The sequence below is a fragment of the Copadichromis virginalis genome, linkage group LG11 (genome assembly GCF_057382275.1).
Source record: "Copadichromis virginalis isolate Kocher_CV1m ecotype Utaka linkage group LG11, C_Virginalis_male_GT1.1, whole genome shotgun sequence".
Taxonomy (NCBI): Eukaryota; Metazoa; Chordata; class Actinopteri; order Cichliformes; family Cichlidae; genus Copadichromis; species Copadichromis virginalis.
Genome location: NC_140628.1, coordinates 18,810,290 through 18,823,999, shown reverse-complemented (window position 1 = coordinate 18,823,999; position 13,710 = coordinate 18,810,290). Strand labels below are relative to the sequence as shown.

At 45.9% G+C, this 13,710-nt stretch overlaps 1 protein-coding gene across 5 annotated transcripts in view; it reads right to left on the bottom strand.

The window, feature by feature from the left end:
• Positions 1-13,710, bottom strand: part of rims2a (regulating synaptic membrane exocytosis 2a) — a 158,206-nt gene that overhangs the window by 24,279 nt on the left and 120,217 nt on the right. For all 5 annotated transcript variants that reach the window (XM_085473447.1, XM_085473448.1, XM_085473450.1 and 2 more), the window contains 2 exons: positions 8,181-8,347; positions 455-699 (listed from right to left, as the gene is read on the bottom strand). In XM_085473447.1, the coding sequence (XP_085329573.1) occupies positions 455-699; positions 8,181-8,347 (412 nt within the window). The remainder of the gene's footprint in view (positions 1-454; positions 700-8,180; positions 8,348-13,710) is intronic.

Sequence of the window (13,710 nt, the reverse complement as noted above, 5' to 3'; positions counted from 1 at the left end):
TCAAACGAAAAAAATGTGACAAATATTGAAAATTGTGTTTTAGTTGTGTTTGGAAGGATCAAATCCAGTTTCCCAGAATGAAAACATGAAAACACAAATTTGCACATCATAAGCACAACAAATGAGCAGCTTTGGGCTCGGAAAGGACAACTCAAACTGAGTAAAATATCAAAGAAAAGAATAAAGGGAGGTAAGCAAAAAGGGGAGAGAGGAGTTGAATTCACTGTTACCTAGAGAAAAGAGAAAACATTGTTAACAGTATTTTCTTCAGCTCAAAGCCCTTGCACTAAAAAAAAAAAGAAATCTGAGGGGAAACTGGAAATAGAAGAATTAGTACTTGGTATCAAGAACAGAGCGAGACGAAGCAAAGTCAACACAGAGACAACGAGAGGCCACGGGACAGATGCAACACTGAACACTGGGAGCACGCTGGCTGTGTGACTGGATGCCCTACCTGTTTGGCTGAGTTGAGAGGTACTCCGGCTCTTGCGCGACATGCCAACCATGGCCTGCATTTTGGCACCAATGCTGGAGCGCCTCTTCTTGTCGTCAGTGCCTACCGTGCCAACCGCCGTGTCCGACTGACTGCCGTCCGTCTTCTCCAGGTTACACATGTCGCCACTGATGCTTGTGCTCTTGGTCATGTTCATCCCACCCGATGAGCCCATCTGCCTGTTTTTCATTTTGGATGCAAAGTCACTGTCAGCCACCACCATAGATGGGGGGGAGGGAAGGGGACAGGTGAAGACAGAGAAGAGAGGACAGGGCAGAGAAGGGGAGAGAGGAAGCCAGTGGAGGGGGATGTGAATGGAGAGATGATGGAGGAGGAAACAGAAGGAGAGGATGGAAGAGGAGAGGAGAGGGATAGTAGATGACAAGGTGTGGGGTGAAAAGGAGAAAAGGACAGAGTTCAGGTACAGGAGTTCATGACTTACAGTATAGATGAGGTTAACACTGATGTAGTGTATATTCTAAAGCCTTTTCATGCAGTGAAAGACCAACCATAGCCTACTCTCCAGCTCTGTAAATGGGTTTGTAAAAGTTTTGAAGCCGTTTGGGAAATCGGGAGTAACATAGAGTTAATACTCTGCATTTTATCTGTTAGGTTATTTCGTTTTTTGATTTAAGATGTCTAAAGACACTAATCAACTAAGACTCTGGTATTATTCTGAGTATTAATTTAATAATCAAAGTATTAATTTATTAAATGAAAAGTTCACGGACATCCACAAGTAGGTAAGAGTTGTGATCAAGCGCTCAAAGCTGCACACAGAAAAGTTGCCTGTCATCAGCATTATTCTCCAGCTCCTGCAGTTTGAAAGGAAATAGGCCAGTGTTCAAATGAGGGTCCTATTTTAGCCCTGCCAGTAAAATTATCTTTAAGAGACAAATTACATTCTGTATCATAGGCTCTGAATTCTTAATGGGATAAGTTACGTGTAGCACCCTCATTAATTTAAGTGTCTGACCTCCATCATGTAACTGTGTTGCAAAGACCACTCATAGAAAGATGTGCTGGGTAAAACGGGAAGGTTTAATACATTTTGACGGCTGATTCCATCAATTAATTCAATCGTACTCCAAATTTCACATATATCAGACACTCTGCTGTATTTGATAAACGCTGGAGTTTATGTCTGATATGGTTGCGACATCTCATTATCCTGCGTATGAACACAGTGGTGCTTTTAGTTTAGACAATCAGCCGTGCCTAAACATCAGCAGTCGACCAGGCCTTCGTCTGTCTCACGCACATTCTCATGCAGTTAGCTCATAAACAACATATGGAACCGTCATGAATGTGTGAGCACGTAGTAATGGCTGCTCATGTCACTCCTTGCTATGCTGGCGTGGATAGTATACACTGGCACATGCGTATCCTGTTTTGGCGGTCTGCACTTCATATTTTGTTTTTCAGCTGCTGTTGGTGAAATAAATCAGGTGTGCTGTTAAAGAGCACCTCGTACCCCAGCCAGCAGTAGCAAACCTTTTGTTTATACCAGTTCTAGCACCAGTGGCTTCTGTTAAGTATCAGCCTGTGCTTCAACACATAAATATTGAATGCTTATTGGGAGATTAGCGCCTTTGATCGGTTATTGCAGCCCAGAGGCTTTGAAGACGACTCCAAGCGCTCGGCCGGCACCACGGGCCCGTGTGCTACAGGTGACATTCTAAAATATGCTCTTTCACCATCATCGCAGTGAGGCTGCATTTCATCTGCTCCTCACACGGCGATCGCGCCGCTTCTTTCATTACATCAGCACAGCAGCGAGGTCAGGGGGGATCGTGGCCTCTAACAATGATTGCCAGCTGAGGTTAAAATGCATGAGCGCAGAGCTTTCAATTAGAAATTTATGTTCTGTAAAATATTTAGCGACACAAAATAGGAAATGAGATGAAATGTATTCTTCTGATGGAATAAATGTCTCGTCTAATTCCCTACTTGTCTAATAGAACACACAGTGCCTGTCACCACGTTTATATCAAAGGCAAACTTTAATCCTTCTCTAGGAGGATGGCCAATAATAATATTTAATCTAAAGTGATGAACACTGCCGGTACGTGGACACATTCTACCCATTATCGGAACAGATGAATTATACCCAAACCACTAAGGGTCTATGATGGTTTGTTCCCTAAAGGGTGAACTTGCAACTGGATTGAATAAACATTTGGCTCTAACTGAATTGACGGCGCTTTTATTTTTCGTTTGTTTGTTTTTTTGTCAAAATGCACAAACATCTGCTCTTAATGGACACACTGTTCTAAAGTAAATCATAGTCTCACGATTCTTCATACTCTCATAAACTGGTGTAAAAGGACACCTTACTTTGATTGTCCTCAATAAAAACAAGTGCATAAAATCTCTCGCACCTCCTCTCATTACAGTTTCGCCACTCTCTGAACAGGTCTTGGCACTCAATCCAGGGTTGCTGTGTAAATATGCCTACTTGGAAAACTGGGTCTCTCCAGGGATTTCTGATTTTCAACCTCAGCTCAAAGAACACAGAGCTCCTCATCATGCAGATTGCTCACCATGCATTTTCATCTAGGCCAACATGTTCCCAAAGCATAACCCAACCCCAAAATACCTTCGAAATCTTTGGTGTTGCAAAAATGTAGACAGGTTTTGCTACACAAAGCTGTCTTTAATAGGCCAATCTCCATACTGTATCATGTATTGATCATTTTTAGAAACCGATGGTAAACATTTAAATAAAGTCTTCTAAAAGGAAATGAGTCAATAGATATTAAGCAACTTTGGGGTGAAATATACATTTTATTTATTTAGTCTCACTAACAACAAGGAAGGAGCAGCTGTTATTAAAGGTGAATCATAAATGATGTATGGAAAAGTGCAGGTACCGTGGCAACCGTGCCCCAAATCAGAGCATTAGCATGCGTTCATGCCTGTCAAATTTCCTTTGTGTTTTTTTTTGCAGAGGTTGCAGTGAGCAGAATGGAAGTGATTCATTAAAGTCTGGATCTCATATTTATCTTAAGCTGTAAACTTGGATACGACAGTCTCATTCAGAGCAGAGATTTTCGCTTCTGTCTTCAAAGGACTAAAAACACACACGGCTATCATGATGCTCGTATGCCAAGCCTGTTTAATGTGTAGCAGATGTGTATTTACACTGTGACCTCAATACATAGGAGATGACTCATAAATAGATGTAGCTGGTGGCCATGTTTCTGCTAAATCACACTGCTTTACTACTTTCACACACACAGATAAGGAGAGCAGCGAATGCATCTTTTGTAACTTGAAGCACATCGCGTGTCACTTGCTAACTCCTCAAATCATCTCGATACATGTGATTGACTGTTTTCAGTATTCTGACTTCAAATCTGGAGGCTCTCATAGAAAAGCTTTTTTACCTATAGATATTCTCTGCTTGATTACGGTTCAAGTTCTGAGATTTGTGGCTTCAATGCCCAGTGGCACAATTGACTATGCAGTGGCATGAATAACAGATATGCTAAATGTTCTATCTCATACATGCTCTATCTCACAGATCCTAAGATTATTAGCATGCAGCAATTTTGTTTTTTCTATTGTGTGCAGCTGCAAAAATCATGACTCAGTGAGCAAACCTGAATGAACAAAACGACGCGGAGTGTTTGATTTTTTATCTCTCAAAAAGCAGAATATTGCATTACTCACAACTAGGTGGAATATCAGTTTATACTGTAGCTGTCATGAAGGAACAAGGGTTGATCACACAGATGAGAGTTGCCAGCATTTTTTAAAGTAGGACCAAATGAGCTCACTTTCAGTCAAGATGAAACACGTTGCAACTGCAGCATTGTAGCTTAAATCAAATCTCTGGGACGCGTGTGCTCAAGTCGGCTTTTTTCAAATCTCATTTGTACGTTTCCGGTGAATTCACTGAAAGTGATTACCCCGTGGTCATCAGTATGAGGTTTGTGATGTGACACATAAAAACAGGGAAATATCGAGGAGTAGCTGGAGACAAGGAGGAGGTCTGAGTCGACAAGTTGCACGTGCAAAACATGACTGCAGGGGAGCAAGTGAAGAACACGGACTGATAAAATACTGATGCAGCATCCCAACACAGCACAGCACATACAATAAAGCGATATACACAGCAACTTCAGAGCAAACCGATGGATGAGTGGGCAAAGCATTAGGACTTCCTAATCTTCTGTTTGCACTGTATAATCCACGATCCACTGTGTAAGTACAATTTACTTACACTTCAGTGGATCTGCTCCTGTTTCTGCATGTGCATTTAGCCTCCTACGCGCATGTGCAGAGTGCACCTTCTCAATCAGACGGTGCACACTAGTGTAGAGTTAATCACGCGTGAGAGGGTGTAGCTTTTATCTTAATGTGTTTTCTGTTAAGACCGAGGGGCAGAACTAATATTGGTGAGAAGCGCTTGCTTGGATCCTGCTGTGAATGTGATTTGATGGTAAAGACATCTTATCAGGAGTGCAAGCTAAGCTTCTTTCTGTTGGCCTTCCAAATAAATTTTGCTCTTGAATTTGCTCTTGACACAATTTTCAGACCTGCTAGTCCAGCACAGTGCAAAAATGAAACCACAGTCTCTTGTGGTTTACCAGGAAATAGTGTCATGTTAAATATAGTCTTAACATGTTAGAAGCCAAGCTTCTAATATGCCAAGGCAAGAAGCCAAGGCTCACTAAACATTTAGACATGAAGGTCCACTCAGAAAAACAACAGCTTTTATGATGTGTAGTAAAATATCAACAGTTCACCTAACCTCTGATTTAAATAAGTCTTCGACTTTATATTTACTGTACATCTCTATGCACACTTTGTGTGAATGTGACTATTATTATTATTATTATTATTATCATCATCACTTGTATGTACAGTTATACGTTTAATACAGGGAGGCACTTTGTTGAACCTCTTAGCAAATCAAAAATTGATGTTTACGAGGGTCTTGCAGTACACCTTGTGGTAATGCTGGATTTACAGTACTGCATTAAATTTGTGCCATAACCTGGTGCTCACTTTCTCATAAATGTCTCATAAATATTGATCAGCAAAAGGCTGATACCTATGTGAAACATAAGGCAACAGGCTGTGATTGTATCTAGCACACTAATAATCCTAATAGTATTTTTCCATAGTAAACATGCAGTTTTTCTTGTTTTCATTGCTCTTTTTCATTGGTTCGAAGGTCTTCTCTACTTCCTGCATGTCGATAAAAGTAACTGTTGTTTAAAAGCATGAAACATGAAGAGCTCAGTTTTCCTCGTGGTGTCAGAGCATTGCAGGCATATGGTAAAAGCAAGCTCTGATTAAGTGCAGTACTATAAATTCAGGATAAAGGTTATTCTTTAGATAGTAACTGTAGAGTTCAGATTATCTGATGTGTGAACAGACTGCATGGACACCAACTGTTTTCATGTCACTGCAATTATACACTGCTCAAAAACGTTAAAAGGAACACTTTAAAAATACATTCGATCCCAATGGGATGTGTGCATGACTCACAACACTGGAGCGTGCACTTATTGAGATGACCACTGCTGTCCTGGGAGATCTCCCCCAAAATCTGGACCAGAGTATTACTCAGCTCGTCGACAATCTAAGGTGCAACTTGGCAGCTTGGACTGAGTAAAACATAATGTCCCAGAGGTGCTCTGTTGGATGTAGGTCAGTTGAGCATGGAGGCCAGTCAGTAGTATCAATTTCTTCATCCTCCATGAACAGTGTGCTTACTCTAATTACATGAGGCCGGGCATTGTTGTGCACCAGGAGGACCCACTGCACCAGTATAAGTTCTGACAATGTGTCCAAGAATTGCATCCTGATACCTAACGGCCGTCAGGGTGTGTGAGGCCTGTGGGTCCCTCCATGGATTATGCCTCCTCAGACCATCAAGGACCCACCACCAAATTGGTCATGCTGAACGATGTTACCCTTCCACGTCTGTCACATGGGCTCAGAATGAACCTGCTCTCATCTCTGAAAAGCACAGGGCACCAGAGGTGGAGCTGCTGATTCTGGTATTCTATGGCAAATGCCAATCAGGCTCCAGTGCTGAACAGTGAGCACAGAGGCCACTTGAGGACGTCGGGCCCTCAGGTCACCCTCATCATGTCTGTTTTTGATTGTTTGGTCAGAGACGTTCACACCAGCGGTCTCCTGGAAGTCATTTTGTAGGTCTGGCAGCACACATCCTGTTCCTACGTGCACAAAAGAGCAGATACCAGTCCTGCTGATGGGATAAGGACCTTCTACGGCCCTGTCCAGCTCTCTTAGAGTAAGTGGCTGTCTCCTGGAATCTCCTCCATGCTCTTGAGACTGTGCTGGGAGACACAAAAATCCTTCTGGCTATGTCACACATTGATGTGCCATCCTAGGGGAGTTGGACTATCTGTGCAAGCTCTGTAGGGTCCAGGTACCACCTCATGCTACCAGTAGTGACACTGACCCTTGCCAAATGCAAAACTATTGAAAAAACAGTCAGAAAAGATGAGGGAAAAACATCATTGGTCTTTACCTGGAAAACCATTCCTGTTTTTGAGGTTATGCACCTCTAATGCACCTGTTGATGATTTCAATACCATCATAGAAAAAGTTTAACACCAACCCACAAGTTGAACTGACTTGATGCTCTGATTAAAAAGTGTTCCTTTATCTTTTTTAAGCAGTGTAAAATATTAATGCTACTCTACCTTAGTATTGTTAAAGGTCAACAGAGCCACAGTTACACCATCATCAAGGTAAAGAGAGGAGGGTAGTCACCACACTCTGTCTTGCACGTCCTCATATAAATGTGCAAAAGACAGTCGTCCACTGGGATCTACAGCGGGATCTATACTACTGTTAGTAGTTTTCTTCATCATTGTTAGTCTACAGTTTGAAGCTGCTACACATGTGTTACCTGAGGTCAGTCTCTGAGATACTCCTTTGGTGCAAGTCCTCTTCTTTCTCCATCAAATCCTTCTGATGCTCTTCGCCTGCGTCTACCTTTCCCTCCCACTCCTTCCCCCCTCTCTGCACCCTTCCTTCTTTACTAGCCCCTCTGCCTTTTTCTCCTGCCTCCTCTTCCTCCCTCACTTCTCCTAACTGCTCATCCCCCTCCCGAGAATGGCTCCTCGATCGCAACTGGCTGAAGATGGAAACAGAGGCACAAAGAGCAGCACATGCAAAGCCAAAAGAAACAGAAAAAACAGAAAAAAACAAACGAAGCGTGAACAATGTCAACAACAAAAGAGAGACGAACACAGAGATGCAACGCAGCCATGATCAAAAGCAGACTGATTCTAAATCACAGAAGAACTAACGTAGACTTAAAGCAAAGCACCATGCAGAGGAGTTTGTTTTTGCTTTGATATGAGACGACACCCAAAGAGTAGAAATATGTTTAATGTTTCAGTGACTACTGCCAGATATGGACAAACTTCCCCCACAGCGTGAAGGAACAGAGTTCAACCACTTGGCTCCAGATTCTCTAAAATGGAGCCAAACTTGAACTCATCACAGGGAGAAAATGACACGCAGCGCTACAGGAGGGGCATTTTCTCCTCGGGTAACCATGTGCAAACAGTTTCAAATTTGAAAACGTCTGGACATGGTAATGAATATGGGTTTCACCGCTGAGGGGGGCGGGGTTTGTCCATTCCAGCTTGATGGTAATTTAAAGAGCGACACAAAGTTTGCATCAGCCTACCGGATCTTGCGGTTTCCTTGCGGCCTTTCTGACTGGACAGACATGTAGCTCGTGCTGCTGAACCGAGAGGCACTACTGGTTCTCGACACAGCGGACACGTCGCTTACATCACTGTCCGACGACTTGGCTGACAAGTTGTCGGAGCCCCGTGGATCTCTGCCTGAACGCTGCAAAGAGGGCAAAGAATAAGACATAAAGTATGGTGACATCAGATATCAGTTTTTTGAGCACTCAACAATTTTAACAAGTACAAAATGTTGTTGCTAAAATAGTCCCAATGAAAACTTCAACAAGTTACCAAAGGGTAGAGATTTCTAAAATGACTTCTACGTCTTTGCCTTGTAAGGGAAAACTATTTGATCAAGACAAGCAGTATTTCAGAAATAAGCTGTTGAATGTAAATAAAAAAGAAGAAATATGCACACTATTTTTACGTTAGGCATATTAGGTGAGCGACTTTAAAGGTCAGTATTTTAATTATGTAGTGGGAAAACATTGGGCTTGCAGTTAAATACCGCAGGGGTTCATGGTTTGAGATTTGGTCTTACCAGGTTCAGAGACTAGGAAAAGTTATAAATGACATCCACAATTTCAGCTTGACTTTCATTTTTGTGTACAAAAGGCTGGAATGGCACACGAAAGCATGTCTTCGTTTCATTCAGCTTCTGATCAGCATCCATTGTTTGTGTGTGTGTTGCAGGTTTTCACAGGCTTGTCTTGTTGATTTTAATTGACTTTTTACATTTGAGCTAATTTATGCTTTGGATCTATCTAGCATGGATATATTAGATGGTAAATGGACTGCTACTTAAATTGTGCTTTTCTAATCTAACTGAGCACCTAAAGCATTTGTTACTTGTCACCGGTAGTGTCGTGGATGAGAGAGGGAGGACCCAAACGCTGGACTCACAGGCAGGTAGGTGAAGGTGGATGTTTATTGCCGAAGGAGCGAGCAAACAGTACAGAGGGAGGAGATGGCTGGCTGACTGAATGAATGAATGAATGAATGAATGAATGAATGAATGAATGAATGAATGAATGAATGAATGAATGAATGGCCAAAGGACTGACTGACTGAACATACAGACGACATAGACATCAGACGTACATCATCAATGACCCGACACTGAATGGGTAGAACAGAGGGCTTAAATACACAGACTGGTGATAATGATGATAATAAGGGACCGGTGAGTACACAGCTGAACATAATGAACTAATGATAATGGGAAGAGGACTGAACATAATACACACAGACCAAGGCTAAGACAATAAAACAGGAAGTGGAACAGGCAGTAGATAAACAGTGAATGTGAACTGAAAACACTGGGTCACCGACCCAGGAACCCTGACAGGACCCCCCCCTTCAAAGGCCGGCACCCAACGGCCAAACAAAAAAGAACCAAAACAGGGCGGGCGGAGGGGGCCCAGGGCAGAGGGACGGAGGCCACACAGAGACAGTTCAGGTGGGTGGCCACGTGGCCCGAGGCCGAGACGAGACAGTTCAGGTGGGCGGCCATGTGGAAGGCAGCAGCGACCACTGAGCCGGTCCGGTGGGCGGCCGCGGCGGTCGAGACGAGACTGTTCCGGTGGACCGACCGTGCGGAAGGCAACGGCGGTGACGTGGACACAGTTCGGGAGGCCGACAGTGCGGAAGGCAACGGCGGGCACTCAGGCGAAGGCGGTCCGGAGGCCGGCCGTGCGGAAGGCAACGGCGGCCACTCAGGCGAAGGCGGTCCGGAGGCCGGCCGTGCGGAAGGCAACGGCGGCCACTCAGGCGAAGGCGGTCTGGTGGACCGACCGTGCGGAAGGCAACGGCGGTGACGTGGACACAGTTCGGGAGGCCGGCAGTGCGGAAGGCAACGGCGGCCACTCAAGCAAAGGCGATCCGGGGGCCGGCCGCGCGGAAGGCAGCGGCGGCGGCGAAGGAGACAACGGAGCAGTTCAGGGGACCGGCCGCACGGAAGGCAGCGGCGGCGGCGAAGGAGACAACGGAGCAGTTCAGGGGGCCGGCCGCGCGGAAGGCAGCGGCGGCTCTCCAGTGTTAGGCATGCTGGCCATGGCCCGGTGGGCACAGGACCAGACGAGGCAGGACCAGGCGACGACGGGGCCGGACCAGGCGAAGCACAGGCTGGAGCTGCAGCAGGCGAAACAAAAGCCAAAGTCGAGGCTGGGCCAGACGAGGACGAAGGCTCTGAGGCTGGGCCAGACGAGGACGAAGGCTCTGCGGCTGGAGCCGGGCCAGACGGAGCAGAAGCAGAGGCCGACGCCGGACCGGGCGTGGGTGCAGCCGAGGCAGAGGCCTGACCAGTCGAAGTTGAAGCCTCCGGCTGGAGACAGGCCGGGCCAGCGGGTGCGGAAACCCCTGGCTGAGGAGCAGGAGAGCTCACAGCTGGCTCTGGGTGCTGTGGCTGCAGGTCCGGGAACTGAATGGGACGGTGGACAGGCGACTGGGAAACAGGCTGGACAGGAGCAGACTGAGCTACAGGTGAGTGGACAGGAGCAGACTGAGCTACAGGTGAGTGGACAGGAGCAGACTGAGCTACAGGGGACTGGAGGGCAGGAGGAGACTGAGCTACAGGGGGTGACTGAACTAGAGGTGAGTGCACTGACTGGAGGGAAGATGCTAAGGGAGGAACAGAGGCAGGCGTAGCTGACGATGGAGCTGAGGTTGGTGTGGCTGATGACTGAGCTACAGACTGGGCTAGACGGGGAGATAAAGCTACGGCCTGGGCTAGTAAAGCTGGTGCCTGAGCAGGGGATACTTCAGCCAGCCTAACCAGGGATAAAGCTAGTGCGTGAAAGGCTGGGTCAGGCGGTGGATGAAGTGGTGGACTGATTGGCTCTTCCGTGCCTCCAGAGCGTGAAGGCACTGGCTGGAGAGCCTCAGCTGAGTCTCTAGGGGGGTCAGGCCGGATCCTGGCTGCCCTCAGCCTAGGCGCTGGGACAGGCACGGGAGGTGGCTGGACATCAGTCACCCCCACCCGAGGAACAGAGGTGGGTGTGGAGGTATACGGGGTCACAGCTGCCCTCGTCCTGGGTGCGGGCACAGGTGTGGGTGTCGGCTGACTGACAGGAGTGGAAATGATGACTGGGTGAGTGATACTGACAGGTCTATCTGGATTTATTCTGGTCCTTCTGCCACCACTATTTACAGTCTTTGACTGAACAGTCTTTGGGGGAGCAGAGCAGAAAAAAATCTTCCCAGTCCACATCATCCTCTAGGAGGGAAACATCCCATGGATCAGAAAAGAGTCTATTGTGTGTTTTAAGTGGATAATCAGACGGTGAGTGCGAAAAACAGTCACTGGAGCTCACCATCGGGAGTTGCTGGAAATAGTCCTTGTTATGGCGACGTGTGCGCCGCTTTCTCCGGGAAGAGGCAGTGGGCGGGGTACACAGCCGAGCCTCTGGCACGGGAGCCTCCATTGAGCCGAGGTGGGAGGCGGAGCCACCGTGCCATGGCGAAGTTGAAGGTCCGGTGAGGAAAATGGCTGGCGGGCGAGCGAGGAGCGGAGCAGCGGAGGAGCGAGCGCCCGAAGCCTGGCCTGTGACGCCCGCTCTCCGCGGCGAATGCTCCGATGCAGGTGAGGCAGCAGGTGGAGGACCGCGGCGTCTCCGAGGCCCGCCCAGAGCCAGGCGAGTCCCCTCAAAGACGTGCTCCCTCTCTGAGAAGAGCCGCTGTTTCCACCTGAGCTTCTCCGCCCAATTGGAGAGCGCTGCGTCCTGCCGCTCGAAAAGGTCCGAGTCCGCTGGGTCCACAACGCGGGGTCGGGTCATTCTGTCAGCGGTAGTGTCGTGGATGAGAGAGGGAGGACCCAAACGCTGGACTCACAGGCAGGTAGGTGAAGGTGGATGTTTATTGCCGAAGGAGCGAGCAAACAGTACAGAGGGAGGAGATGGCTGGCTGACTGAATGAATGAATGAATGAATGAATGAATGAATGAATGAATGAATGAATGAATGGCCAAAGGACTGACTGACTGAACATACAGACGACATAGACATCAGACGTACATCATCAATGACCCGACACTGAATGGGTAGAACAGAGGGCTTAAATACACAGACTGGTGATAATGATGATAATAAGGGACCGGTGAGTACACAGCTGAACATAATGAACTAATGATAATGGGAAGAGGACTGAACATAATACACACAGACCAAGGCTAAGACAATAAAACAGGAAGTGGAACAGGCAGTAGATAAACAGTGAATGTGAACTGAAAACACTGGGTCACCGACCCAGGAACCCTGACATTACTATAGTTCTCATTCTCCCAGTCAGTGCTTTTTGTGCAAGATCTTGTCTAATATTTGCACACTTACTCACACTCTTTATAAACAAACATGATGCGTGTTTTAGAGTAACAAGTAAAATGAATTCTGGAAACTAGATTTTTGAATTGGGAACTAGGGCCAAAAAATAAAACTGTTGCAAAAGTGACAAAACTGCAGATTCTTCAATGGCCCCTTGAAGATGTCACACAAGCAAGCTCCTATGTTAAAATGCCCAGTTTCACAGCAGAAATAAACCTAACATTGGTCCAGGCCGGGCGTCGACAATCTTCAACATCAAAAGAGCCATTTTAGCTCCTCCCAACAAACTACGAGAGAAAAAGTGCAGCACACGTGTGTAACGTGGATTAACATGTTTATTTTCTATGAGTTTCTAACTTGAATATGTCAAGCTCTGCCTGCTCTTGCATTACTGTGTTCGATTAACAATGCAGACAAAGAAATAATGCGCACATTTGTGATTACACTTGTGATAAAGTTTACAAGAAGCTGTTGATCAATCACAGTCCATACAGTGTTGCTGCCAGAGACCAAAGATGGAACATTCATCAGCAACTGTTCAATAAACTAAATTTTTTGGACATTGTTTTGAAAGATATTTGCAGGCACTTAAGTTAAGCTAGCAAACATTGGAAATATTAGAAAGTCCAATTGTTCTTGATTGCATCACAGCACACCTGGGAACCTCGCCGTTGGTTTCCTTTTTGCACGCTCTTTTCTTTTTCAACAACTACCCAGTTTAAAGCTATGCCTAGCAGTGTGACAGATTTGTGTGATAACAATTGGTTGTAGGTGCAATATGGCTTGCCAACAGCCTATCCATGAAATATGTAATCCAGTTTTGCTGATTGGCTAGTATTACTGGAAGGCTTTTTTGTGTGTTACATAGAATTGTTCATAACAGGTGTTTATGTCTGTGTGATGTACCTTCCTAACCAAGCTTGTTAGCATTAGCTGACAACTTAGGACTCCAAAGAGTCATCCAAATATGGTCACTCCTGGCTCTGAAACACCCAGATGGCAACAACTAAAACGCTATTCCCCAGGCTTTAAAACGGGACTTCATAAAACAAAGATTCTTGTCATGTCTTGTCAATTGTTTATATACAGGCTAAGGCTCTCATACAAAGCAGGGTTACGGGGATTAAGTAATAAGATGGTTTATAACTTACTTCAGCATGCAAAACAAGTTGGCAAAAGTCATTCCCTGTATGCCTGCTTCTTAATG